The following is a 26,658-nucleotide window of genomic DNA, read 5'->3' on the forward strand; positions in this document are numbered from 1 at the left end:
AAACATCCCAAGGGGTTTGTACCAATTGTCAAATACGTGAATCCCATTATAGTTTGGGGACTGGGGAAATGACCATTGGGTGAGACCACATACCCAAGGGACCCACTCTGAGCCAGACCTTGTCATCTATTAACTGGCCTCTATGCTCCCACTCTAACAGGGTCATGATGATGCTTTTGGTCTCTGGGTATCAATGTCAATTCAGACCCTGTGTCTAACAGTCCTTGAAATGTCTGGGTATTCCCATTTCCTCAAGGTACAATTACCAAGGTAAATGACAAAAGATACTTTGGGGATGGGCTAGGAAAATCATTACCATTTATACTTGAAATGTAATAGGGTCCTTCCTCCTGAGGCCTTCTTCAGTCAGTGGATTCCAGGTCTATAAACTAACTCAGGTGTGCAAATGGATTAAGGAACAGTGGGTGACTTTATTGAATGAAGGATCTTAGTCTCCTGGTCATTATCCTTGATTTTTTCTTCTGCTGATACAAACTAAATAGGACCTTTGTTGGCTGCCTGTTTTGCCCCTAAGGATACCGTGTCCTGTTAACCATTTCCATAACTGTGTGGGTTAGGTCCACATTATAATACTTGTAATTTCCTGGCTTCTGGTCATTGAGCACTGCCACTTGGCCTCTACTCCTTTGGGGTCCTGGCATATGCATTGCTATCAGTGAACCAGGTTCTAGAGGCCTTTACTACCTTCAGCCATGACTTGCAGAGAGTCACCACAAGTTTTGAGTGGTATTCCTGCCCTTTGAACCAATGCATTCCTTATGGCCTTGATAAATGGCCTCTGAGCTGTCCTTCAGAACAGAATTATCATAACCTTTGGGCTGTACATAGCACATCCATTCTAACATATTCACTTCCTTGAGCCTTTTAATCTTTTCATGTCCTACCTACCTGCCCTAGCACTTCTGGCATTTCAGTTTTAGTCAAAGTCACTGTTTTTGTTTTTTGTTTTTGTTTTTGTTTTTCATCCTTCTAGGAGCCATCACAGCAGTGAGTTCACACAACTCTTGAGACCCTGGCCAGGATGTTAAATATTTTGGGAGAGTGCTCCAGCATCAATAGAATTCTCCCTATCCCATTTTATGGTCTGGCCTCCTTTATCAAGCCTTCTGTGAATCCAGTCCCATGCATAGTCCCCAAGCTCCTGGTGGTACATGCTGGTTAGGTCTTACATCTTTTTTGGGGAATAGTCCTTTACCTCCATTATTAGGCACAGCACTTCTCAACTAGGTTATGCTATAAGCCCTAATTATAGGCCTAGTGGCCAGAAGATTTGTGTGTGTATGTGGCGGGGTGGTGGGGGGGAGGGGGGTCTACCATGGGAGGGGGAAACCTGTTGCCTTCCAGTTAGAAGCCTCTGCAAAGTCTTCTAGCACAGGAAAGTGATAGTTCTTGGTAGGGAGGAATGAGCCACAGTCACTAGGCATCTGAGGAGCCCGAGGATTGAAAATCTTTAGGAGCACCACCCAGATGTCCCTTCCATGTGTTGGAATGCTAGGTTTTCTCAATCATGGCCCTGACCTTGGCACAACAGACCTGCCATTTTTGGTTATTTAACCATATTTTAGCCACTCTAAAGTTTGAGTCTTGTTGCTTGTCATTCTCCACCCCTTCCCTGCTAATGAGACCTTTTTTGTGTGTGTACAATAATGAGGTTCTCTGGCTTTCATTCCTCACTTGCAATTGCCTATTACCTATCCTCAGTTGTTCATTATTTTTCTGTAACCAGTGGAGCTTAGTAATAGCCATCCAGTTCTGTTATTCTTATCACTCTTACTTTTACCTCAAATATCTCAAATGCCTGAAATGTCACACCTCTGGTGTTCCCTTCCACCTGGTATATCACCCCAGTTGGACTATCACCTTGTGCCAGGGGCTGCCTGTGCTTCATCAGCAGGTGGTCCATAATCCATCTCCCAAATTCCATCTTATTGTCTACTCTCTCCAACCAATCCTGGTACCAGTTATCACAGGTAGGGTTCTTGGGAAGCAGACACTGGGACAGAGCATAGAAGATATGGAAGGAAGGGAGAGGAAGCAGGACTGGGCAGAGAAAGAAGTCAAATTCTAATACAGGTGTAATAAAGCTTTGAACAACCTGCCCAGAAGCTCCAGAGTGAATATCATACATCAGAGGTGTCCCATGGTGGGCCCTAATGGCTGAGCCTTTCTATTCCAGTCTTGTGCAATCACCCAATATTGGCTGCCGTGGCAATGTCATAACCTTGGGCAAGGCTTCTCTCTGCAGCTGAAGTAGACCCTGATGGAGCTGACAATTGGAGACAGTCCCCGCAGCTTGGGAGCAAGTCCTTCCTTGAAGGGTGTTCTGGGCATCATGTCCATATCTACTACTAGGGCAAACATAGTTATCGAGCACATCCTCTTCTGCAAAGAACCAACAATATGCTTTTTTTTTTTAATCTTCTGCTCCCCCACCTGGAGAAATCTTTTTTTTTTTTTTTAAGTTTTTTATTTTGAGAGAGAGAGAGAGAGAGAGAGAGAGAGAGGAAGCGAGTGGGAGAGGGGCACAGGAAGAGATAGAATCCTAAGCAGGTGCCACACTCAGCGCAGAGCCAGAGGTGGGGCTCAATCTCACAGCCACAAGATCTCGACATCAAGAGTCAGATGCTTACCCTACTGAGCCACCCAGGCGCTCAGGGAAATCTTTTATTGAATCAGGAAAGGAGAAGCATAGCAGAGAATATTTGTCCTCCAATATCAATTGTATACTTCTTCCTTGATTATGACCTCTTACTGGACATACAGACACGGAGAATAAATTTAGTTCTGGCCCATGGGTTGTAAGCAGGAGTGGTGTGTACAACTTCCAGGAAGTATTTTTCAAGGGAGGAGGCATGATCATCTTGCCCCTTTTCTCTTTTCTGCTTATTAGAATGTAGACAAGATGGCTGGAACTTAAGTAGCCATCTGGACCAGAAGGTAGAAGCCACACATGTTAAGAATGGAGGAAATTAGGTCCCTGATGGTCATGGAATCACCACTAATTAGACTTCCTACTTCTGCACTCTGTTTATGTGATGAAGAAATAAATGTGCATCTTGGCTAAGGACACTTAAAAAAATATTCTGTTTCTCATAGATTAACCTATTCCTATCTGATGCAGAATTTGAGCCCTATAAACTTCCTACAGCACATTACATGACCTTAAAATAAATGAACTGTCACTTTAGTGGAAGCATTAGGGCAATGTGTGGTAAAGACTCAGATATTGCCACATGGAAAACTGGTGACCCTTACTGTCCAGTTGCAAGATATTTGTAATATGAGGGAAATAATTGGTAAGATTTATAGAACTTGGTATTCGCTGGCTTTAAATTTTTGCCAGTTTCAGCAAAGTTCTTTGAGAGATTAACTCAGGCCAGAGCTAGTCAATCTGCAAGTAGGGATGGAAAGGTATTCAGCTTTCCTAAGAGGGGAACTCTGTCTATAATCTAAGTGGATTAAGAGTTCTATAATTTGGAAGGGCTGAAAAAATACCAACTACGTTTATACCTTTAAGTCAAAGCACACAGGAACTGCCTGTGAATAAAAGCCTTGCAAGGAAATGTGCCTGCCGTTCAGCCATACAAGGCTGACAAAAATGGGATTAAGAATGCTGTCCACCTGTTAAGTCCCCTTGTTTCAGATGCCCCCAAGGTAGCTGTCATTAAGAGTGAGGTAGTTGCACTGCACATGGAAGCCAGGAAATAAGAGTCTTTGGGCTTAAAAATTATATCTTGTCAAGAACTAGAGCTGTAATTTCTCCCACATAGTACTGAGTGAAAGGAAAAGGATCAGAGACCTTTTACATTTTTGCATCAGTTATATTGCCAGATACACCAAGCCTGCTATGCATCCATGGGCTTTCGCTCTTGCTATTGACAAGCACAGTTATGGAGGTTTTGGTATTTCTGGAGCAGCATTAGCAGAGGTGTCAATATCTAGCCACTAGTACTGTGGGCTCTAACATTCAGGACTGAACACATGTATTGTGCAAGAGTAGGTCACAGTGTGTGTAGTGTGGTTCTGGAGTTGGCAACACGGGCAGCCTTCTGATGGTCGTGGTTCCTAGGTATTGCAGGAGCAATGCAGTTCAGGAGTTTTCATTTCCTGATCATAAAAGAGTCATCTTTCCCTTGGTGGCCAGTTCTGTGAAGACTTTGGGACTCATTCCTGAAAATTAATCTGAGTCTATTTAATCAACACTCCCAAGTATTTAATGCTCTTTTTGCTTATACCAGGGGAGTGGATTCTATTCTCTTCAACTGAATCTTGACTCATATTATGTAGCATAGAGGAAGAATGGTGGCTGCAGACAATAGGATCTCAGTTAAGATAAGAGAAGGGGTGGCTGGGTGGCTCAGTTGGTTGAGTGTCCGACTTTGGCTCTGGTCATGATCTTGCAGTTCGTGGGTTTGAGCCCCACGTCGGGCTCTGTGCTGACAGCTCAGAGCCTGGAGCCTGCTTCAGATTCTGTGTCTCCCTCTCTCTCTGCTCCTCCCCTGCTCCCACATGCTCTCTCTTTCAAAATTGAACAAACGTTAAAAAAAATTAAAAAAGAGAACTAGAATTAGGAAAATTATAATAGGAAACTAGAATTGGTTACCTATCCTGGTAGAGTTTGAAAGTAGCAATGATTCTGCTAGTACTAGAGAATGAAATTGTCTAGTCCATGATACACAATGGCAAACTAAGGGACTGACCTATAATTATATTTCTAGTTCTGTCCTTGTCTATTTTGGGTTATACTGGCTTCAAAATGAGTTGGGCTGCTTTCTTTTCTGCTCTCAAATAGGAATTATTAATCCCTTGAAAGTAGCTCAAACCCTAACTTTGAGCTTATTTTACCCAGTGATAGCAGCATTAATTTCTCTTTAGGCAGTGACTTTGAACTTTATGTTCAGTATGAACATGTCATACTGTTCTTTGTATAAATTCAGTGATTAGGACCTTTAAAGTCTCACTTTTTTTTTTTTTTTTTTTTTTGAGATAGAGTCAGTGAGAGAGAGAGAGAGAGAGAGAGAGAAGAGAGGAGAGAAGCCCAAGCTATCAGCACAGAGCCCAATGAGGGCTTGATTTCACCAACCATGAGATCATTACCTGAGCTGAAACCAAGAGTTGGAGGCTTAACCTACTGAGCCACGCAGGCGCCCCTAAAGTCTCACTCTTAAAATGAGTATTTGTTATGGGTGTTGATTTTAAGATGGGTAAATTAAGAGGCAGTTACTTGGATTTAGGATTCTTGGCTGGGCAAGGGAAATGGTCATCAATGCTCTGCAGAGTTTTAGGATAAAGATTTCCACTCTAGGTGATTTCTTCCAGTCTTGTGATTTTAAATACCATTTGGTGACTCCTAAATTTATATCACTTGATCTAAATTCTCCAACCTTGCTGTTGGCTCAACTTCTATTTAAAATAGGCATCTGAGTTTTAGTGTGTGAGAACAATGTCACCTCACAACAAACCCACTGCTACCTAATGTTCCCCATTTTAGCAAGGGCCAACCACTATCCAGTTGCTTTGGGGAAAAAATAATCCTGGTCATTTTTGTCTCTTTTTTGTTACAATCTATCAAGGGATCCTGTTCACTCTACTTCAAAATATATTCTGAACTGGGGAGCCTGGATGGCTCAATCAATTGGGCATCTGACCGTTGCTTTTGGCTCAGGTCATGATCTTGTGGTTCCTGGGATGGAGTCCTGCATCCAGCTCTGTGCTGGTGGCACAGGGCCTGCTTGGGATTCTCTCTCTCTCCCCCTCTCCCCCTGCTGAATCTCTCTCAGGATAAAAAAACAAAACCCCAAATACATCCAGAATCCTACCAGTTCTTAACATTTCTACTGCCACCTTATTGCAAGCCAAATAATTTATTTCCTGGAAGTCTGAAATAGCCTCCTAGCTAACTTTCCTGCTTGCATGTTTGAAGGTCAACAATCTATCCACCATAAGCAGCCACTTTACAAATTATGCCACTGCCCAGTTCAAAACCATCGAATGAATTCCATCTCCTTACCCTGCTTAATCAGAGCCCTGCAGATGTCACTACTCTCATTTCCCACAGTCATCACATCTAGGCTCATTTTGCTCTAAATACCCTAGCCTACTTGCTTCTTTCCAGTATATGCATATGAAGCTTGGACTTTTAAAAACTTGTTCTCTGCCTGAACCATTCTTCCCTGAGATTCCTCCAAGGCTCACTCCACTTTCATTCAGCTCAAATGTCAACTCAAAGAGGTCTTTCCAGACTCGTATCTAAAACTGTCCACTCTCTATCTCCTTTCTCTACCACTCATTATGTCCTATCATTTTAACTTCTGCCCCTCTCTAGAATGTAAAGCTCCTTTCGAGCAGGGAATGCATTTCATTCACGCCGTGTCCGTAGCGCCTTGAAAAATGCCTTGCAACTTGGTAGGCACCTAAAAACCAGCTTGATTAAATGCATTTGAACTGAACTTATTCTGCTTAACTTGCTTTGCGAGGTCACCTCACTAAGGTAAGCATACTAACAAAAGGAAGCAAAAATCAGGTAAGGCCTGGCTCGCCGCATTTGAGCCCCAAGTAAGGGCTCGCGCAGAAACACTTTCCAGCACCCGCAGCCGGAGCTGGGCCTTAAAGTGCTCTTTTCGTTTCCTTGTCTGGCCGGGAAGGGAAAGGAGTCAACGGGAGAAAATGAGGCGTGGAAGGGCTGAGGAAGGAGCCTCAGCGCTACCGTATACGGTTGAGAATACGCTGTTATCCACGACAGCGCTGGTTTCTATTGGATGGTCCTGGGGCTGGGGCTGCGATTCCGATGAGAAAGCCCAGGCACCGAGCACCAAGCACACCGGTCAGCCATTTTCCGAAACTAGTCTCCCTAGTAACCCCGCCCAAATGTGTACGCAAGAAAGGGGGGCGGGACTTATTGTGAGGGCCTCACTCCGGAAACCGCACCCGCGGAGGCGTCCCACCGTCAAGGATTCACAAAACGCGGAGCGAGATTTAACAGTCGGCAGCGAAAGCGCGCACTCGAACGCCAATGAGAGCGGAAGGAGTGGACCGCTCCTGAAGGGTACTCTGCATATCCAGCAATGATTGGTGGAGTCCTCCTGTCTTCTTTTTGGTATTGGCTGGACTTCCTCCGCCCACCCACTTGCTTTTGTCTAGGTACTTCTGATTGGCTCCTTCAGCGTGGTGGTGGGAGACAAGGTTTGGGGGATTGCTCATCGCAGATTGGTGGATTTGAGCACCTAGCGTCGTCTTCCCGAGGAAGGAGTCCGTCCCATCTTCTCTCTGTCCCGTCTCCCGACCCGTACGCCTTTCCTCAACTCGCGCGCACGAATGGTTAAAAAAAAAAAAAAAAAAAAAAAAAAAAAGGGTGTGAGGCTCGAGCCCGCCAGCCAGGCCTCCAGCACCTAGCGCGCGCCCTCAGCGAGGACCCGCGCGAGCTGCCCCTGACGCTGCCTGCGCTGTTTGAAACTGCAGAACCCGTTAGGATCTTGGGAAAACTACCGTTCCAGCTGGTTCCGGACCCCGTGCGTGGCAGGGGGGCGAGTGGCGGTCGCGAGGCGGCTCTTGCCTTTCGCGTCCCTGCAGCGTGGAGACTAGAACTGGCACTTTCGAAGGACGCCACCTCCAATCGCAGTGCTGGCGCGGGCGGAGGCTAAAACACGGGGGTCCTGAGACTGAGGAAAACGCGCCAAGTTCCCCTCGGTGGTGGAGTGGGAAAGACCCTAGCGGTTCAGGCGCTTGGCGAGCGGGACTACTTCTGGCGCGCCTCGCCATCCCGGGGCGGGGGAGGGCGGGGGCGGGCGCCGCTCCGGGGATGTAGTTGGTGCCGGCGCAGGGCAGGACCGAGCGGCAGCCCGGGTTCCCGCTCTTGAGAGCGAATGGTCACTCCCCTGCGGGGAGGGCAATCCGGGCAGCTTTTCCTTGGGTCGGGGCCCCCGCGGGCTCGGGGCAGGGGCTCACCTGTCGCACCCACATACATCCCGGCTGGACTCGGGGCGTCACCGCCGCGGACCGTGCTTTGGGCCATGACCAGGTAAGGAGGGCCTGGGGAGGAGAGGCCGGTGCCTGGGCGCCGAGACAAGTTCGGCCGGCCCCCAAGGGGGTCGCCCTAGGACCCCGGCGTCGGATCCGCGGGGGGGTGTGGGGGGGGGAGACGCCGGGACCGCTTCGCTGCTGCGCCCTTGCGGAGCTGCCAGTCGAGCTCTCTGGGCACCGGTGGCAGGGAGGGGCGCCCCTCCTGCCGCCGCGGGGATACGGGGAGGCAGGTGCGGGCTGGGCGTCAATAGGCCGATTCCGCGGGCGAGGGGCCCGGAGCTGCGGTGCGGGCCGGAGTCGCCACCGGCCAGCCTCCCGCAGGACCCAGGGCTGTGTCTGACCGGCACGGACGGCAGCACAGCCTCGCCTTTTCACTTTTCGTTCCTAGAGGTGCGGCGTAGGGAGAGCATGTTTTCACTCACGTTGTCCGGTGTCGGGAATTGCTAAATTTTATCGCGCACTGTAACTTAATTTTTCCAGAAGTATTTAGAAAGCCACGTGTTTTTAAGCCTTTGTCGAGGATGTTATCCTTGTTTTACGTTTTTCGTGAAAAACTGGCATTGAGTGCTGTCGTCTTATAAAGGGAAGAACTTGAAACTAGTGGGACTGAATGTTCATATTGTCATTTGTTCAAGAGTATCTAATGTTCGCTTTATTGTGTTTTCTGTGACATTTGATTTAGACTTCTAGGAGAAACGTTTTAGTTTTTCCAGTAATAAAGCCAGGAGTGAGAAATGGTGTAAGATACGGCATCTGGTAAAAATGTGGTATTTTCAGCAACGTTAAATGGTTAGTGATTTGAGGGAGCCAGGAGGGTTTAATTGCTTAGGATCTATCCGTTATTTCAACTGCTTGGTCGTTTTTTCTTCTACTTATTTAAGTCCGGTTACTACTCGGTGTCTTAGAGAATCCACTTTACATCATTTATAAGAATTGGCTCCCAGGAAAAATCTTTTACGAGAATCATTAATGCTTAGAGATCCCTGACAACTTCGCGTAGGCTGGTTTGTCGTTCGTGATAGCTTTCCATCAGTAGCAGTAAGTGGCTAGGAGGGTAAATTGAGTTAGGGAGGGGGATGGGGAAATTGGTCAACTTTGCAGTTACTCCTGAGTTGAGTCTCAAAAGTGTGGTTTCACAACCGAGTTCAATGTTGCGAATTCCCAGATCAGAGACAGTGGAGTGAAATGCTTGTTAGTAAAGATGGAGTTTGAATTTTGTTAGTTTCTCTGTTCATCCTATTACTGTGTCTGTATTGCAATCATTGCTGAGGTTTTGTGCTCTAATACCCCAGATAATTCCCTCCCCCCTCCCCCCGATATCTTAAGAAAATAGGACGTGTGTATAAAATAAATACCACAAATACTGCTGGGGGGGTTTTCATCCAAAAGATTTAACAGTGAAAAAAGTTTTAAAAAGGTAAAATCTTTTTTTCTACTCAAGGGAGCATTTAACAAAATTTACAGTTTAAAAGAAGTTTTGGAAAATCAGTATATTGTGTCTAGTCAGTAACAGTTTGGTAGCACAAAGTGCAGCAGTTCTTTGCACCATTTTCTCAACTTTACATCTTTTATTACTTTTCACTCAAATTTTTAGGTATAATTGAAAACCAGATCTATGCCTTTGCTTGTATCCAAATTATATTTTTTTATTGGAGTACAGTTGACACACAATGTTACATTAGTTTCTGGTGTACAACATAGTGACTTGTGCAAGTTACATTTTATATAAGCTTTTTTAGAGACTATTTCATGTATTCATATTAATAACTAGAAAAGGCTTTGGAGGGAGGACTCCTTCACTTCCAGCACTCTTAATTTCCCATTCATCCCTTTCTTTTTTACCTCGTGCTTTAGAATTAGAGATGGTTGTTGCTCAATGTTTTCCGAATGAATAAATTAAAATAAAAATTAACTTCTTAGTCAATACTGCTTTACCGTAGGTCTACTCAAATGGGGGTATTTTGTGGTGTGACCCTTAATCTCGTAGGCTAATAAATAATAAAAGTTCAGTATCTGATATTTTTGTTTAAGAAAGCTAAGGACAAATGACAAGCTCCTTCGTTTAAGCAATAAACATTGAGTGCCTGTTATTGATCAAGCATTGGGTTTTCAAATGTGAAGATCTAATTGGTACCATTCCTTGGTAATTTTCAAAATTTAATGATCTTACTGCCTACAGCTGATAATTGAAAATAATGAAACCTTTTCTGTGATTAACAGATATGATTGGTGATTACAACATCCTTGTATAAGTTAATTCTTGTCAACTCCTTGGGATTTGAAGAGAAAATGCCTGGTGTCATACCTAGTGAAAGTAATGGGCTTTCAAAAGGTAGCCCATCCAAAAAAAATAGACTTTCCTTGAAGTTTTTTCAGAAAAAGGAAACTAAGAGAGCCTTGGATTTCACAGATTCTCAAGAAAATGAAGAAAAAGCTTCTGAATATAGAGGATCTGAAATGTATGTATCTTAAGTATATCTTGGTACTTTTAAAATTCCGTATCAGTGAAGAAGCAGTGAACTTTGATACCTCCATTCTGATCTGATAGTCTATGGAGGCAAAAACACACAGCAGTGAGACAAACCTAGCAGTGTATAGTAGAAACAGCAAAACTGTAAATAATCGTCCAAAAAAAGGGGGGGGGGGCGCCTGGGTGGCTCAGTCGGTTAGGCATCTGACTTCAGCTCAGGTCATGATCTCACAGTGCATAGTGCACGAGTTCGAGCCCCGTGTGTCGGGCTCTGTGCTGACAGCTCAGAGCCTGGAGCCTGCTTTAGATTCTGTGTCTCCCTCTCTCTCTGCTCCTTCCCCATTCATGCTCTGTCTCTGTCTCTCAAAAATAAATGTTAAAAAAAATTTTAGAAACAGCAAAACTGGCTGGCTCAGCACAGGATCACATCCATAATGTTAACCCGTTAACATTGATGGTCAGCCAGTTAGATTGACTTGGAGAAATATTTGTTGGCTAAAATTATTTTTCAATTTAAACTTATTTGTAATGTAACACATTCTGTGTAAGGGTAAAGAAATAACGTGATTTGGGGTGTTTTTTTTTTTTTTTTTTTGGTTCAGAAGACTTGACAACCTAGTGTATGAATTATCAAACCTATTGGCATGTAGTTGCCAATAAGATAAAAATAAATCTTTTGGTGCAAATCCTTTAGTGATTGAAATCTGAACAAAATGGAATGCTTACGTATAGTTGTAATTAGAGTCTATACTAGCTTGCTATTCAACAAATAGGTACACTGCTATATGACTAAAATGGGTTTGGTCCCATGTGTAATTTCCTAATATTTCCCAGTAATCAGTTTAGGAGATGTGAACCTTATGTTTACCAGCATTCATGCCTATAAACACTTTGAGGTGCCAGGGTAGTAGCTAGCTGCTATAAAATAAAAATTCTGTGAGGACCTACTATTTGTTAAAATAAGGTAAAAGAATAACTTGAACAATTCGTTTTAAAGTGAAGGACAACTGTGTAATTCTCTTTATCTACTCTTTCCTTTTACCAGAACCTGACCTCTTAGGTGGTGCATCCTCTCCTAGATATTGTCATAGCTTATTTCCAGGTTTCTGTTCAGAGTTAGACTACTTTTATTTTTTTTATTTTTTATTTATTTTATTTATTTATTTATTTTTGGGACAGAGAGAGACAGAGCATGAACGGGGGAGGGGCAGAGAGAGAGGGAGACACAGAATCGGAAACAGGCTCCAGGCTCCGAGCCATCAGCCCAGAGCCTGACGCGGGGCTCGAACTCACGGACCGCGAGATCATGACCTGGCTGAAGTCGGACGCTTAACCGACTGCGCCACCCAGGCGCCCCAGAGTTAGACTACTTTTAAAAATTATGTAGGTTTAACTAATCACAGTACCAGTCCCTCAATTTTCTACTCTCTAAAATGGGATTAATAGCTCAGGATGGAATTGAGGCTTGTTGTGTATAATGGTTTTAAAGTGTTTATAAAACTTTTATTCTGAGTATGTAGCAATTTTTGCACCTGTATAGATTTCTTAGAAAAGTGTCACCTGAATAAAATCCATATCTCAGTTCATACAATTTTTGGGAAAAGACTATATCTAAGGAAGTGTTCGTTCCACTTTGTTTCTTTAAGATACTATACTTCATAATACCTCTCTCTGCTTATATTTTATAGTGATCAAGTTGTTCCTGCAGCACAGTCCTCACCTATAAACTGTGAGAAGAGAGAAAACTTGTTACCATTTGTGGGACTGAATAATCTTGGCAATACTTGTTATCTTAATAGTATACTTCAGGTAAGTTGAGGATTTTGCTACATAATAAAGCTTTAGTAGGCAAAGCATGATGTAACATTTAATGTTTGAGAATTTCAGAGTGGAGTATTTTAATTGTCCATATGGTCTTTGACTGTAAATGAACTAGAATGGACTAAAGTAATGATTCTAAATTGCATGTTACCAGCTTCCTTTGGGGTAAGAGAAAGTAATATATTAAATAAAATTGGGCTAGCAAAATTGAATTGACATTGGTTAACTGGAAGATGACAAATCCTTGGTTTTTCTGCCTTATTCCTAGTACTATGGTGATGTGTATTTTAACCTTTGGAACTCTGTTTTATATTGTACTCTTAGAACCCTACATCCTAGCAATATGTGCCTGGGCTCACTGCTTTGCTGCCAGTGAGGGAAGACAGTGAGCTACTATGATGAAATATAAAACAATTTTTGACACAGTATTAATTTCAGAATTTTAACTAATGCACATTTAAAAATGCTCTACAGGGGTGCCTGGGTGGCTCAGTCGGTTGTCTGACTTTGGCTCAGGTCATGATCTTGCGGTTCTTGAGTTCAAGCCCCACGTCAGGGTCTGTGCTGACAGCTCAGATTCTATGTTTCCTTCTGTCCCTCCTTCCCTTTTCGCACGCTCTCTCTCAAATAAAAATTTTGAAAAAATTTTTAAAATGCTCTACAAAAAACATAGTACTTTAATGGTTTTAGTTACATTGTTGTTTGTTCAGTAAACACTCAGACAGTCTTACTTTTTATAGGTATTATATTTTTGTCCTGGTTTTAAATCTGGAGTGAAGCACTTATTTAACATTATTTCAAGGAAGAAAGAAGCCCTGAAAGATGAAGCCAATCAAAAAGATAAGGTAAAAAATAAAAGAACAGAAAATATATAAAAAGTAAAGTAATGGAAATTAACTTGCTTAGAAATTAAAAAGTAATAGAAACACAGGATTTGGGAGGAGGATAACAGACTAGTTCTCTGAAATGGAATTTCTTAGTATCCTGTGTTTTTAAGAAAGGCAATTTTTCCATTCTTGTAGGTTAGCTAACTAGGTTATCATCTTTTACAGTGTCTTCTCTTGCCCTCTAATTTATTGCTTACCAATAAACATTGTATATCACAGTCACAGTTTATCATGCCCTTGTGTCTCCTGTTATTTATATATTGTGTTTTCAAATTCACTCACAACCTTTGATTTACACAGTCAGAAAACCATTATCTTCCCTGTAATTGAAAATAATCAAAAACTCAAAATTGTTTAAAGTTTGTATACCTCTATAGAATTAGTGTTAGAATGAAATTAAATTTAGCAAAGCTAGTATTGTCTAGTGAAACACAAGAAAAGGGGAAGGTACTTAATTTGTTCATAAATAAAAATAATGGTTTGTGTGTTTTCTTGACAGGGAAATTGTAAAGAAGATTCTTTGGCAAGTTATGAACTCATATGCAGTTTACAGTCCTTGATCATTTCAGTTGAACAGCTTCAGGCTAGCTTTCTCTTAAATCCAGAGAAATACACTGATGAACTTGCTACTCAGCCAAGGCGACTGCTTAACACACTCAGGTATTGTGCCTATAATTTTAGGATTCCAACTTAGTAGCTTACTGCTTTCTTTGGGGGAGAGTGATATGGGAACAAATAGGGGGAGTGAAGGGCCAGGAAAATAGAAACTACAGATCCTATACTCACTGGTATCCCAGAGGCTCTGGAAATTAGAAATCTTTTTGTAAGTTTGGTACTAAATTCATTAGATGTGAATTGGTATGAGGCTATTAATAGTCTTTGTTCATTTTTATTTATAATGTGAATACTCACATTTTTAAATAGGAATAGTAATATGTTTAATTATGGGATACTGCCCCTTGGGTTAAAATAAATTTATTACATGCCATATGTATTTTTTTAATCTGAAAATTAGTGAATTCTCAGATTTGGTCCTAAGAGATTTCAGACTAGGAATTGTAGGTTTTTAGTCAAAATATATTATGCATAAGAACTATGAATACCAAATATTCCAGTTTTGTTGTATGTGTTTGCATAACTATTAGGTCACTGGATTAGATTTTTTTTGTATTGTCTTAAATGAAACATTGTCCAATATATAAATAGCCTTACCTAATGTTACAGGGTAAATCTTAAAACTAAGTAACTTTTTAAAGAATAGACCTAGGTGAGGGGTGCCTGGCTTAGTTGGTAGAGCACGTGACTCTTGATCTCAGAGTTGTGAGTTCAAGCCCCACATTGGGTGTAGAGATTACTTAACAGTAAAAAAAAAATAGACCTAGGTGTAATTGTTATACGTTTGTTAATGGGCAATATAGCATGGTGGCCAACAGCAGGTTTGAATCCTGGCTTTGCATCTCTTTGACCTTGGGCAAGCTACCTTATCTGTAAAATCATGGTGATACAGTACTTACCTTATAGGGTTATTGTGAGAATTATGTTCTACATCTAATATAAAAAGCATCTTGAATAAACCCTGGTACATGGTAAACTATACAAATACTAGCTGTTACTAGTATTTGTGATAATGAATATGAGGTAAAATTTGTTTTTATTTTTAATTACAAGTTTAGGTAAGAAGTTTCAAATTAGTTGAATAAATGTTTTCAGGTTTTTAAAATAATTTGATACCCCTGTAAATGAATTAATTTCTCTATAGAAAGGATGTGTTTTTTATATTCTATCTTGAAAACTAGAATAGATGAAATGGAAATTTTTATTTATAGGGAACTCAACCCTATGTATGAAGGATATCTACAGCATGATGCACAGGAAGTATTACAGTGTATTTTGGGAAACATTCAAGAAACATGCCAACTCCTAAAAAAAGAAGAAGTAAAAAATGTGGTAGAATTATCTACTAAGGTAGAAGAAAAACCTCATCAGAAGGAGGAAATGAGTGGTATTAACACCACAGAGATGGACAGTATGAGGCATTCTGAAGACTATAAAGAAAAACTCACAAAAGGAAATGGGAAAAGAAAAAATGACATTGAATTTGGTAACATAAAGAAAAAAATTAAAGCCTCTAAGGAACACCAGTCACTGGAAGAGAACCAGAGACAAACCAGATCAAAAAGGAAAGCTACAGGTGATACATTAGAGATTCCTTCTAAAATAATCCCCAAGTATGTTTCTGAAAATGAAAGTTCAAGACCCTCACAAAAGAAATCAAGAGTTAAAATAAATTGGTTAAAGCCTGCAACTAAGCAACCCAGCATTCTTTCTAAATTCTGTAGTCTGGGGAAAATAACAACAAACCAGGGATCCAAAGGACAGTCGAAAGAAAATGAATATGATCTTGAAGAGGACTTGGGGAAGTGTGAAAATGAAAGCACAACTAATGGTTGTGAACTTGAATCTCCAGGGAATAATGTTAAGTCCGTTAATGTTAATGAAGTTAAGCCCATAAACAAAGGTCAGTATAATTTATTCTTAGACATTGATAGGTAGGATTAACAGCTGCAGAACTGCAGTGTTCTCTTAGATACATGAACAAGATAAATGTGGTTCAAGTTGTAAGAAAACTTTAACACTGTGAACTGTGTGGTGTTTTAACCACTGTGCTCAGATGTGTGTGTATAAATCTCACTAATCTTAAGGTAATGTTAATTTATGGTTTATAAATGAGGGGAATTCCATACATTTTAATGGAAAGAGAATTATTTTACCCCCTCTGTAGTACTAGACAATAAACTCATGAAAGAAATTGCATTTAATGAAATACAATTTTAGAGAACTAAGTAGTTCTACTGTAGTTGAACTGCATAGCTACCTAATTGTGTCCAACTCTCAGAGAAAATGTGTAGTATTGATGTGGTTAATGGTTTTTACCAAAAGTGTCATACTTATTTTGGGGTTGTTTCTATAGGAGTTTCTTTGGGAAGGGACTTAAGGTGACAAAATTGTGACTTCCCTTTTTAGAGACCACAGTAATTCATCTTCAAAACGATCTTTACAGGGAATTTATGTATCATGAATAAGACACCTCTTAATGTTAATAAGAAAGTTTAGATCTAAAAGTCAGCTTTTTATTCATGATACACTTGAAACAATATTGGTTATTTGGGCTACGCTGAGCTGAAAATTTTTCCTATTTTTGTTTTAGGTGCAGAGCAAATTGGTTTTGAGCTAGTAGAGAAATTATTTCAAGGTCAGCTGGTATTAAGGACTCGTTGCTTAGAATGTGAAAGTTTAACAGAAAGAAGAGAAGATTTTCAGGACATCAGTGTGCCAGTACAAGAAGATGAGCTTTCCAAAGTAGAGGAGAGTTCTGAAAGTAAGCAAAATTGGAGTCTTGTATGGATGATAGAATAAGTAGTTTTCATCAACAAAACACAGTCTAATAATAGCTTGTATAATTACTGGGAAAAAAAATAGTGTCTCTGGTATAATAAAATCTTTCTGCTCATATAGATTCACTTGTTAAGAATTAACATTTAGAAGATTATGGTATCTTTATTTTGATGTGTAGAGTATGTTATAATGGGAAGTGAAATGCTTTATTAAGTTTTAGATATCTCAGTCTTAGAGCTACAGAGGATATTTTTGTTCACAATATTTGAGCCAGTGTTTTGTCTAGTATAAAAGGACAAGAAGTAGGGAAACGTTATGGGAGGTGATCATGAGACTGGCTTGTTCAGATATCGGAAGTTAGCCATTAAAGTGTAAACTAAAAAGTCTGTCTTAACATTGAATCAGAGACTAGGTTATCATCATTTTGCTGGCCCTGTCACCTAAATACTTTGTATTTGACCAGCCAAGTATAAGTATTTAAAAGATATGTGTCCTGTTGAGGATGATAAACTTAAGTTTCTGAAACTAAAATGTCTTTATTGTTTGGGAAGGATTAGTCAAATGAAATTGCATGCTAATTTTGAACATGGAACTTGTTTAATTTTTAAATGTCTGAGAGGTTTTTCATTTGTGAGTGAAAGGATTCTCTTATGTAGTTTCTCCAGAGCCAAAAACAGAAATGAAGACCCTGAGATGGGCAATTTCACAGTTTGCTTCAGTGGAGAGGATTGTAGGAGAAGATAAATATTTCTGTGAAAATTGCCATCATTATACTGAAGCCGAACGAAGTCTTTTGTTTGACAAAATGCCTGAAGTTATAACTATTCATTTGAAGTGCTTTGCTGCTAGTGGCTTGGAGTGAGTATTATAAATAAAAGCTATATGAAAAAAAATGAGCTGCTATAAGTTTTGTTCAAAATACTATAATAGTAACAAAATAGTGTAATAGCATAATATAAAGATAACCTTAGAAAAGTTTGTTATTAAGTTTACTTGTAAAAATGCATCAATATAAATCCTTTTGGTATGAATACATAGTCTAGGGTTCTTCCCATATCTTTTAATCTTCGTTCCTTACTAGATACAGTTTCAAGTTGAAGTGATTAAAGCAGGAAACAGATCTTGTATACATCAAGGTTTTTTGAGGGGTGAAAAAGGCAAAATTATATTTAAGGTAAGCCAAGAATCAAACTAGTCTTTGAAGAAAATTCAAGTATCTTTGTGACATGTATACATGTCATTGTAGATTTTATTCCGTCCCATATTAACGAATCGTTTGAAGTTAGCACGGGAGCCTCCAGTAGCTCTCTACACACTTTATTATTACAGAAGAAGACATACAGTGTTTTCTTTCAGTGGATTTTTTCTTTGCTGTTTATTTTTATTCCCCAAATCTTGGTAGAGATGGCTGTCACATTAAAATTACTCTCTAAAGGATTTTGAAGTTAAATGGCATTTAAAACACTGGCTTTCTCATTGTACAAAATTAGGAAAGTTAAAGGGGCACCTTGGTGGCCCAGTCGGTTAAGTTATGCATCTGACTCTTGATTTTGGCTCATGTCGTGAGTTCACAGTTTGTGAGTTTGAGCCCCATGTTGACAGGGACTCTGTCTCCCTCTCTCTCTGCCCCTCCCTCTGGTGCTATCTCATAAATAAACATTAAGTTTTAAAAAATTAGGAAAGTAAATAAAAGGGAGCATGCCATATATTCTTCATAGAAACTGCTGAATATTAGCACTTACTTCAGTATTTCTTGTGTGCACTAAACATTAAGGATTCATTCAGACTTCTACTTGGTTTCACATTTGGATGTCAAACTGAATGTGTAAAGTGGAATTGCAGAAAACTTTTTCTTTTTTCCTTCCAAAGGTTTGATTGCTATGGTGGTGGACTTTCCAAGATCAACACTCCTTTACTGACACCTCTTAAACTGTCACTAGAAGAATGGAGCACAAAGCCAACCAACGACAGCTATGGGTTATTTGCAGTTGTGATGCACAGTGGCATTACCATCAGTAGTGGGCATTACACTGCTTCTGTTAAAGTCACTGACCTTAACAGTTTAGAACTAGATAAGGGAAATTTTGTGATTGACCAAATGTGTGAAATAGGTAAACCAGAACCATTGAATGAGGAGGAAGCAAGGGATGTGGTTGAAAATTATGATGAAGAAATGTCAATTAGAGTCAGTGGAAATACACAGCCAAGCAAAGTTCTGAACAAAAAAAATGTAGAAGCTATTGGACTTCTTGGAGGACAAAAGAGCAAAGCAGATTATGAGCTATACAACAAAGCATCTAATCCTGATAAAGTTGCCAATACAGCATTTGCTGAAAACAGAAATTCTGAGACTAACAGTACTAATGGGACTCATGAATTTGATACAAACAAGGAATCCAGTGACCAAGCAGGCCTTAACTTTAGTGGATTTGAGAACAAAATTTCATATGTAGTGCAAAGTTTAAAGGAGTATGAGGGAAAGTGGTTACTTTTTGATGATTCTGAAGTGAAAGTTACTGAAGAGAAGGACTTTCTGAATTCTCTTTCTCCTTCTACATCTCCTACATCTACTCCTTACTTGCTATTTTATAAGAAATTATAGAGTATTTTCCTTATGTATATATTAAACAGACCTGGACAAAAGCTGGTAAAGTTGATTACATCAAAGAGTCTAGCTTATCTTTTGAAGCTATTGGATATTATTGGTCTCTCTAAAGTTTTTATATAAATAGTGAAATTTGAATTACTGAAAACCATGTTAATTTTTAGAATTCATTTCCCATAGTAGAGACTAGTGATGCATTAGCTTCTGGGAACAAACTTGTATAGGTTCTTAATTGAATTATCCAAATGGAAGCATTTAAACACTTTTGAATTCACACCTATCTTTTGTGTTTGCTTTTTAAAATAAAGTGCTTGTATTTGTATCTCCATATTTTGGAGTAATTATCTATATGATGTTTATAGGTCCTGTGGGTTTCCAGCTAAGAAGAAGAATCTCATTTCAGTACCTTTAGTTTTTTAAGTCATGAAGCCAGATCTTTAATGGGCTGTATTTAGAGGCACAAAGTCTGGAGTATGTGTGTATTCACAGTAGTGTACATTTTGTGCCTTGAATCACTTTGAAAAGTGTCTCAGAAAACCTGGACAGCCAATCCCCCTTCTATCTTGAGAAGAATTTTATATGTATTTATGAAAATGATTCTGTATTCTAGTAAATCTTTTTGGGCATGGACTAATTTGTATCTCTTCATAGTCATATTCTGCACGATCTGTATATAGTATATCAAATTTAGAGGTGTGTGACCTTAAATTTAACTTTTTTTAAAAACTGGGAGGTCAATAAAATTTAAACTGCTTAACAACTACATGTACAACTGCTCATATTTGTTTTGCATATTTTTTGCTATAATATAGTGGCGTTCTCTTGAGAATATGTACGTATAATATATGTGTGTATATATACACACATACCTAGAAGAGAATAAACATGCATAATTACCTTTAATAATAGTTGGAGGTGAAGAGATTTTTCAAATAGGAGAAACTTAGTCCATCCAAGTTGTCATACTTAAAAGAGGTTTATAGTAAAAACTGTTGCATTCTTGGTTGCCCTTTAAAGTAGACATACTTTATGGAATCCGTAAGATGAGGCTTTGGGCACACACAAAAATGTGGTTAAATTTTCATGTTAAATGTATATTAAATTGGCAAATGATCAGTTACCTTATGACTTGCTAAGACATTAAAAACCATTCTAAAAAATACACAAATACTATTAGAATAACACTTTGATACCCCCTTTTCAAGTACCAATAAATTAGTCACAGTTAAATCATGTCTCAACATTCTTCCACAAGATGGTGTGTTACAAAAAGTCATGGTTCTCCCCTCACTCTACATTCAGAATCACAAATGGAACTTTTTAAAAGAAACACCCCTGAACACTACTCATAAGCTTCTGATAGAGTAGTTTCTAGGACAGAGCCTGGGCCTCTCACACTCCAGAGACAGTTAATGTTAAGAACTACTGGTACGAGTTCTTGATATGAGAACGTTTTAAGAAAACTGAAGTATATGGAGGGTTGGGATGTGTTCAGTATCGTATCAGTGTTCTCGGAGGAAGTCTCTTCTTCAATCAGAAAATAGTGTTGCATGACAGTTAAATCATAGGAATTTTAGGGTTCTTGATACTGTCACTGAGATTCATGTGAAACACTTTAAACTCTTCCATAATATAACTTAATGAGAAATGACCTACAGGTTATTTAATATTCTTTCCCTTATGTATACCTTCCCCGTCCCTTGCCCTAAAGATGAGAGTATTTGTTACCTTAGTTTTAACGAATTTCCATTCTTGACTCCTGGGCTTTACTTATTGTGCATGTGGATCCTCTGTCCTCAAATTTATTTCTGAGGTTATGCCTTTCTGACTCCTTTAGTTCACAACCCTTTTGGTCCAACACTGTTGACTCACCTGAAAAATCTTTTTGTGATTCAGGCTTTGAATTGGTGTAGACAAGATGAATGTGACATAATATTGCCAGTTATAAAGGTAAACTGGAGGAAGGATGTCAACCATCTCCTATGCTCTCAGGAGAAGTAGACATTTTTTGAGATCTTGTTTCAACATCAACTAAAGAATAAAGGCACTGTATTTGATCAGTTTTTAAGTGATTCATGTCAATGGTCTATGGATCAAAGGGATAGATTTAAAATGTCTTTCTGTAAGATATATAACGACACAAAGAAAAACACATCGTTCAAAACACTCCTCAGAAAATCGTTAATCGGTAGTTTCTTGGATAAACCTGGCAAGTAATTGAAAATAAATATTCTCCAAAAAAATTTTTGCCTAGTTTTTCATGTCCTATATTTTAAATTAGTTCTTAATTTAACTAAAACTGCTAATTTTACTTTTTACATATACTTCGTAAAATCTATACAAGTGTTAAAAAATATAACTTCTCATTCCTCTGGTAGATTAAAATCAAACACTAGCTCTCTGTCATTTTTATGGTGATCTAAGACAGCTTTAAAGCAGATTTCTGACTTACCAGTATAGCTCACTAGACTTATGAAAAGACCAGCTTGTTTATCTGAAACACAGGAATCTTCCATGTTAATTGCTGAGAGTCATGAAGTGCATACTTCTATCAGATTTGAGGATTAAAGATTTACTGTCACTGGTAGCAGCTATCCCAGTTTTTAATCATTATTTATAGACAAAAGTTTCATCAGAGAAACTTATTTCTGCAATTTGTTCTAAATCCCTTTTTTGAGTATCTAAATGGAAAATAACTTAGAAACCAGTTTTAAAATTTCACAAACCACTTATCAATATCTGTCTCTACCCATCCATTTATTTAACTTGGGGCTCTTTGGCCTATAAAAGGTCAATTTCATTTCATTTTTACTTTGCTAGTTTTGGAACAAGTTCTTGTATCAACTCAAGATTCTCTGCTTTTGTCAACAAAAATTTTTGAAGTCTCAGTAAAATTAGTGTAAACGTTCACATATTTAATAGTACCTTTAAAATAAGCATTACTACATTTAAAATGGTTCCAAAATGAATCTATAAATGGTAATATAAATTAAAAAATACAAACTTAAAGTAAATAAATTTAACATTAGCTATGGTATAAATAATAGTAAATGTATAGTGAGTCATTACTTTTGAGTCTTTAAAAAAAGATAACAGCATATTACCAGAACATGAGAAACCATGGCCATGATTCTCAAACTTCAGTGATCTACATTTGATAATGTTTTGGCCACTGCATTCTTCAATGAGTAGTAAATTAATGCTAGAATTTCCAAGTCCCAAGTCTTGTCTTTCAATAGGTCTTAACTTCTTTCCACACTCAATGTTGAATACATGGCTCTTTTCAAATGAGTAAGACAAGTGCATTTATTTCAAAGATCCATTTTGCGCAGGCTCATCCGACTGAAGGAATCTCTGGAGAGAAAATGAAGGGATACAAGTAAACGATTTTCGTATATTCCTTTAAAATATGCTTTACGGTACTTCTTTCTGCCAGAGTTACCTCAAAGTTTTATCATCCAAAACTTAAAAATGTTTTTTTTGGCCAAGGTCTTTTTTTTTTTTTTTTTTTTTTTTTTAATGTTTATTTTTGAGAGAGACAGCACAAGTGAGGGAGGGAGAGAGAGAGAGACACAGAATCCGAAGCCGTCTCCAGGCTTCGAGCTGTCTGGGGTTCCAGCCCACCAACCCTAAGACCTGAGCCGAAGTCAGACACTTAACTGACTGAGCCATCCAGGTGCCCTTGTCATCAAAGTTAACGTTCAAGTTATGTGTTCATCCTATACATTCTGCCTTATATATTCTAATTTATAAACACCGCTACAAAGTATATTATAGTAACCACTTTGCCAAATCCACTGATCTTTATTCGTTTTTCCAATAAGTGTATTAGATATTGTGATAAGACGGGAACTAATGGGAGAGATTTCAGAAAAAGATTTGGGATTATTAAAAGGGAAAAAGGGCAGGTGTTTCTTATTTAAAATGTTAAATTCCAAGAATTCAGTGGTTCTTAAACTTCTGGGTTTTAGGTCTTTACACTTAAAAATCGAGGGTTGTTTATGTGGGTTCTAAATTGATATTTACCGTATTAGAAATTAAAATTAAGAAAATTTTAAATTATTACTTTACAAGATAACCCATTACATGCTACTATAAATAGCATTGTTTATTAAAAATAACGTAAGAATGTTAGAAGAATGGCATTCTTCTAATGTCTGGCTTATTAAAAGGCTAGATTTTCATATCTGCTTCTGCATTCAATCTTTTACAATATCACATTGCATGTAGTCTCTGGAAAACTCCACTATACTCATGAAAGAATGAGAGTGAAAAAAGTATTTGTTACTAATATGAAATTAGTTTTGATTTAGGAACCTCAAAGCATCTCAGGAACCCACCCCCTTCTTTGTGTTCTAGATCACACTTTGGGAACCACTATCTTAATATCTTTTAAGCCTACTGCACAATAATGTTCCAGATTCTGTTAATCAGCAAAATAAATTCAAGTTCTATGGAAATGCTATTTTCTAAGTTCTGAAGAAATTAAGAGTGAAGAGAATATTCTTCAATACCTCTTAATGTATTTTATCTGAAACTGGTTTCTTTTGTTTATCCTTCCTGCCATCAGGGTTTACCCTGAGGCTTATGATCTCCATGAAAGAAGAGGGCAGGTACAAAAAGATCATGTTCAGCTTTGAATCTCAAAGCTTGGTTGTTTGGTTCTGTGGAAAATAGCAGTCTTGAAAGCTAGACACTGCTCACCACAGCAGCATCCCCAAAAAGCGTCCCCCCCCCCCCCCCCCCCCCCGGCAAAACTGCCTGCAAACATTTAAAAAAGCTTGGGGGACTGACCATAATAGATGGCAGAGGAAGGCAAAACTCAGGATTATGGTGTGAAGGGGAAAGCTCCTTCAGATAGAAAGGACACAATGTTTCCACTGAAATGGGCTACAGATTTGAAGAAAGCAAGACTAGCCTTAGCAAACAGCATGACTATGTGAGGGACCCAGCACTCTCTTCCCAGGACCTTAGACGGAGGAGTTTAATAATAGTTGACGTGGGTCGAGGCAACAAGAAGGCAACAATTCCAAAAAGATGGGGGATGGGGGGAGCACAAAGTAAAGGGGACTGGTGCTGCTTCCCACTAAGAATTTCAAGAGGAAACAGATCAGTATAAGATGGTGGATGCAAAATATATTTTGCCAGAGATAGGATTTTAAAGAAGGCCGGCTTTGGATCCTCTGTCCCCCATCCCCTCCCCGACCCTCCCATGCTTTCTTTCTCTCTCTCTCTGTCAAATAAATAAAAACTTTAAAAAGACCCCCCCCCCCCCCCCCCCCCCGCCCCGTCTTCCTCTGTTATTGTAGAGCTACAACAATGCTCCATGTCGGGGACATGACATGCAGGCACTTAGTAGACATTCTTTGATTTTTTTTTTTTTTTCCAGAGGTCTAGATGTAAAAATATATTGGATCACTGAAGAACAGGGACAAATTCCCAGATGATCAAATAGCTAGTTTGACTTAGCTGTATGTATTTATACCAAAACACTGTTTTCACATAAGCAACTTCAGAGGCCTTCCAGATATTAACTAAGTACAGTTTAAGAGCTTTACTGTTATCAGTTCAAAGAAAAGGGTGGTCAAGTATTGATGCCACAATAATTCAATAGTTGTATGTATATTTGGATTTCAAAAGGCAAAACAAGGGCAGTTAACATGCCATGTCCAGAATTCAGGTGCTAAAAAAGTAAAATGTTAAAGCACTACATGCCTAAAATTTAATTTCCATTAACAACCTCTTAAAGGTAGGTATTATTTTATTTGTCACAATTTGTGGAGAAAAATACTGAAACCCTCTCAATATTCCATGGGGTCACCTGTCTTAAAGATAATTTTTTAAATTTATTTTTGAGAGAGAGAGAGAGAGAGAGCATGAGCGGGTGAGGGCAGAGACAGAGAGACAGAATCTGAAGTAGGCTCCAGGCTCTGAACTGTCAGCACAGAGCCTGACACGGGGCTCGAACTCATGAACCATGAGATCATGACCTGAGCTGAAGTCAGATGCTTAACCAGCTGAGCCACCCAGGTGCCCCAGGTCACCAGTTCTAATATAACCTAGAAGAACATACTGTATACTATTTACTGTTAGGGCTGAGGAAAATTAATTACCCAGTTCCTGGTACATTCTACTTAATTCTCCCATGAAAATAACAAAGTGTAACAGGACTTTAAAAGAAATAGTCTTAGGAGGTCAGACTTAGATGTTGTATCTTGGTTAGTATGTGTGCCTAACACAACTTTATTATTCTCAAATTACAGAACTGACTTCTATTAAGAGGGTTATTCACAATAGGCTACTTTAACTTGTTAGGTCTCAAGAGACAATATCTGAAACCATGTAATAAAGTTACACTAATTCATTATTAAAACAATTCAAGCAGATTTCATTTTCCTGAAGATGTCCAAAATAATAGAAAATAAATAAGCATACCTGTGGCAGGTGACAGGTAATACTGCCTTGTATAACTGAGGGATCTTTCGGTTTATCAGAGGCTGTAAGGCCTCTTTAAGGCGATGATAGTTTCTCTCCAGTTCCCTTTGATACTCCTTTTGATCTGGCCCAATTAAGCTCTTATTTTTTCTTAATGCATCCTCACACCTAGGAAAAACAGTGTGTTATCAAAAGATTTCTTCTGGCATAGTTTGAGGGCTTGATGCTATTATACATACTCGCCATGATAAGGTCAGTTCTTCAGTTGAATATTAAATATCCTCTTTTGCTTTGGGTTTAAGGCAGGGAACAGATGATCAACTAGAGTTCTTTTTTTTTTTCTTACCATTTTATTTATTTTTTTAATTTACATCCAAGTTAGTTAGCATACAGTGCAACAATGATTTTAGGAGTATCAACGTGAGTTCTTTTAAACTCTACCATTCAGTTTTCATTTAATTGAAAATTATATATTTCTTAATGTTAAATCTTAAGTCATTTTTCTCCACATCACCGCTAGACTAAAAGCTCTTTAAGGGATTCAACCCCCCTCATTTATGTAGCAACAATGGCTTCTGGCACCGTGGTTTGACAGTATTCAAATAACTTTCTTAAATGAATAGTTCTTGATAATAATCCTTTGTCCAGTTTATTTTAGATATTTAAGAAAACGTATCTGGACCCTAACATATCAATATAGTAGGATGTTAAACAATGTACACATATCATTACTGGCAGAATTGTAGCTAAGTGATGTTTCAGAGGAGAATGTGTAGCTTCAAATGCTTATATATTTTTTTTAAAAAGGCTAAAAGGGAAGAGTTAAGAAACTCAAAAAAACAAAACAAAACAAAAAAAAAACAAACCCGGAACAAACTCGAAGTCAACTCACAATCCGCCCACACAGAAAACAACCTGCAAATTCTACTACACATCCTAAGGATAGATAATTCCACTGTAACAATTATTCTACAGTAGAGAGGGGGAAAAGACGTATTTCTGAG

General features: G+C 38.9%; 2 protein-coding genes and 1 long non-coding RNA gene across 12 annotated transcripts in view; 1 reads left to right on the plus strand and 2 right to left on the minus strand.

Annotated features, from left to right (window-relative positions):
* The first annotated feature begins 6,961 nt into the window (after nt 1-6,961).
* On the plus strand, nt 6,962-19,982 carry USP1 (ubiquitin specific peptidase 1). 3 transcript variants are annotated; one of them, XM_042951977.1, is made up of 9 exons: nt 6,962-7,161; nt 10,261-10,499; nt 12,199-12,319; nt 13,072-13,176; nt 13,718-13,878; nt 15,045-15,736; nt 16,427-16,597; nt 17,271-17,472; nt 18,484-19,982. In XM_042951977.1, exons 2-9 carry the CDS (start codon nt 10,330-10,332, stop codon nt 19,214-19,216), a joined length of 2,355 nt encoding a protein of 784 aa, XP_042807911.1. In that variant the 5' UTR covers nt 6,962-7,161; nt 10,261-10,329; the 3' UTR covers nt 19,217-19,982. The 3 variants fall into 3 exon arrangements, with proteins under 3 accessions (XP_042807911.1, XP_042807912.1, XP_042807910.1); XM_042951978.1 differs by lacking the exon at nt 6,962-7,161 and adding an exon at nt 7,383-8,038 and having other exon boundaries at nt 15,045-15,409; XM_042951976.1 differs by lacking the exon at nt 6,962-7,161 and adding an exon at nt 7,386-8,038.
* Nucleotides 10,415-20,196, minus strand: LOC122227461. Its single transcript, XR_006206067.1, has 2 exons — nt 20,117-20,196; nt 10,415-10,589 (listed from the first exon to the last, which is right to left on the minus strand). It is a non-coding gene; the product is annotated as an uncharacterized LOC122227461 (long non-coding RNA).
* A 1,921-nt stretch (nt 20,197-22,117) lies between these two features.
* Nucleotides 22,118-26,658, minus strand: part of DOCK7 (dedicator of cytokinesis 7) — a 229,138-nt gene continuing 224,597 nt past the window's right edge. For all 8 annotated transcript variants that reach the window (XM_042951975.1, XM_042951973.1, XM_042951972.1 and 5 more), the window contains 2 exons: nt 25,655-25,822; nt 22,118-22,573 (listed from right to left, as the gene is read on the minus strand). In XM_042951975.1, the coding sequence (XP_042807909.1) occupies nt 22,531-22,573; nt 25,655-25,822 (211 nt within the window). In that variant the 3' untranslated portion in view covers nt 22,118-22,530. The remainder of the gene's footprint in view (nt 22,574-25,654; nt 25,823-26,658) is intronic.

This window comes from Panthera leo, chromosome C1 (assembly GCF_018350215.1).
Source record: "Panthera leo isolate Ple1 chromosome C1, P.leo_Ple1_pat1.1, whole genome shotgun sequence".
Taxonomy (NCBI): Eukaryota; Metazoa; Chordata; class Mammalia; order Carnivora; family Felidae; genus Panthera; species Panthera leo.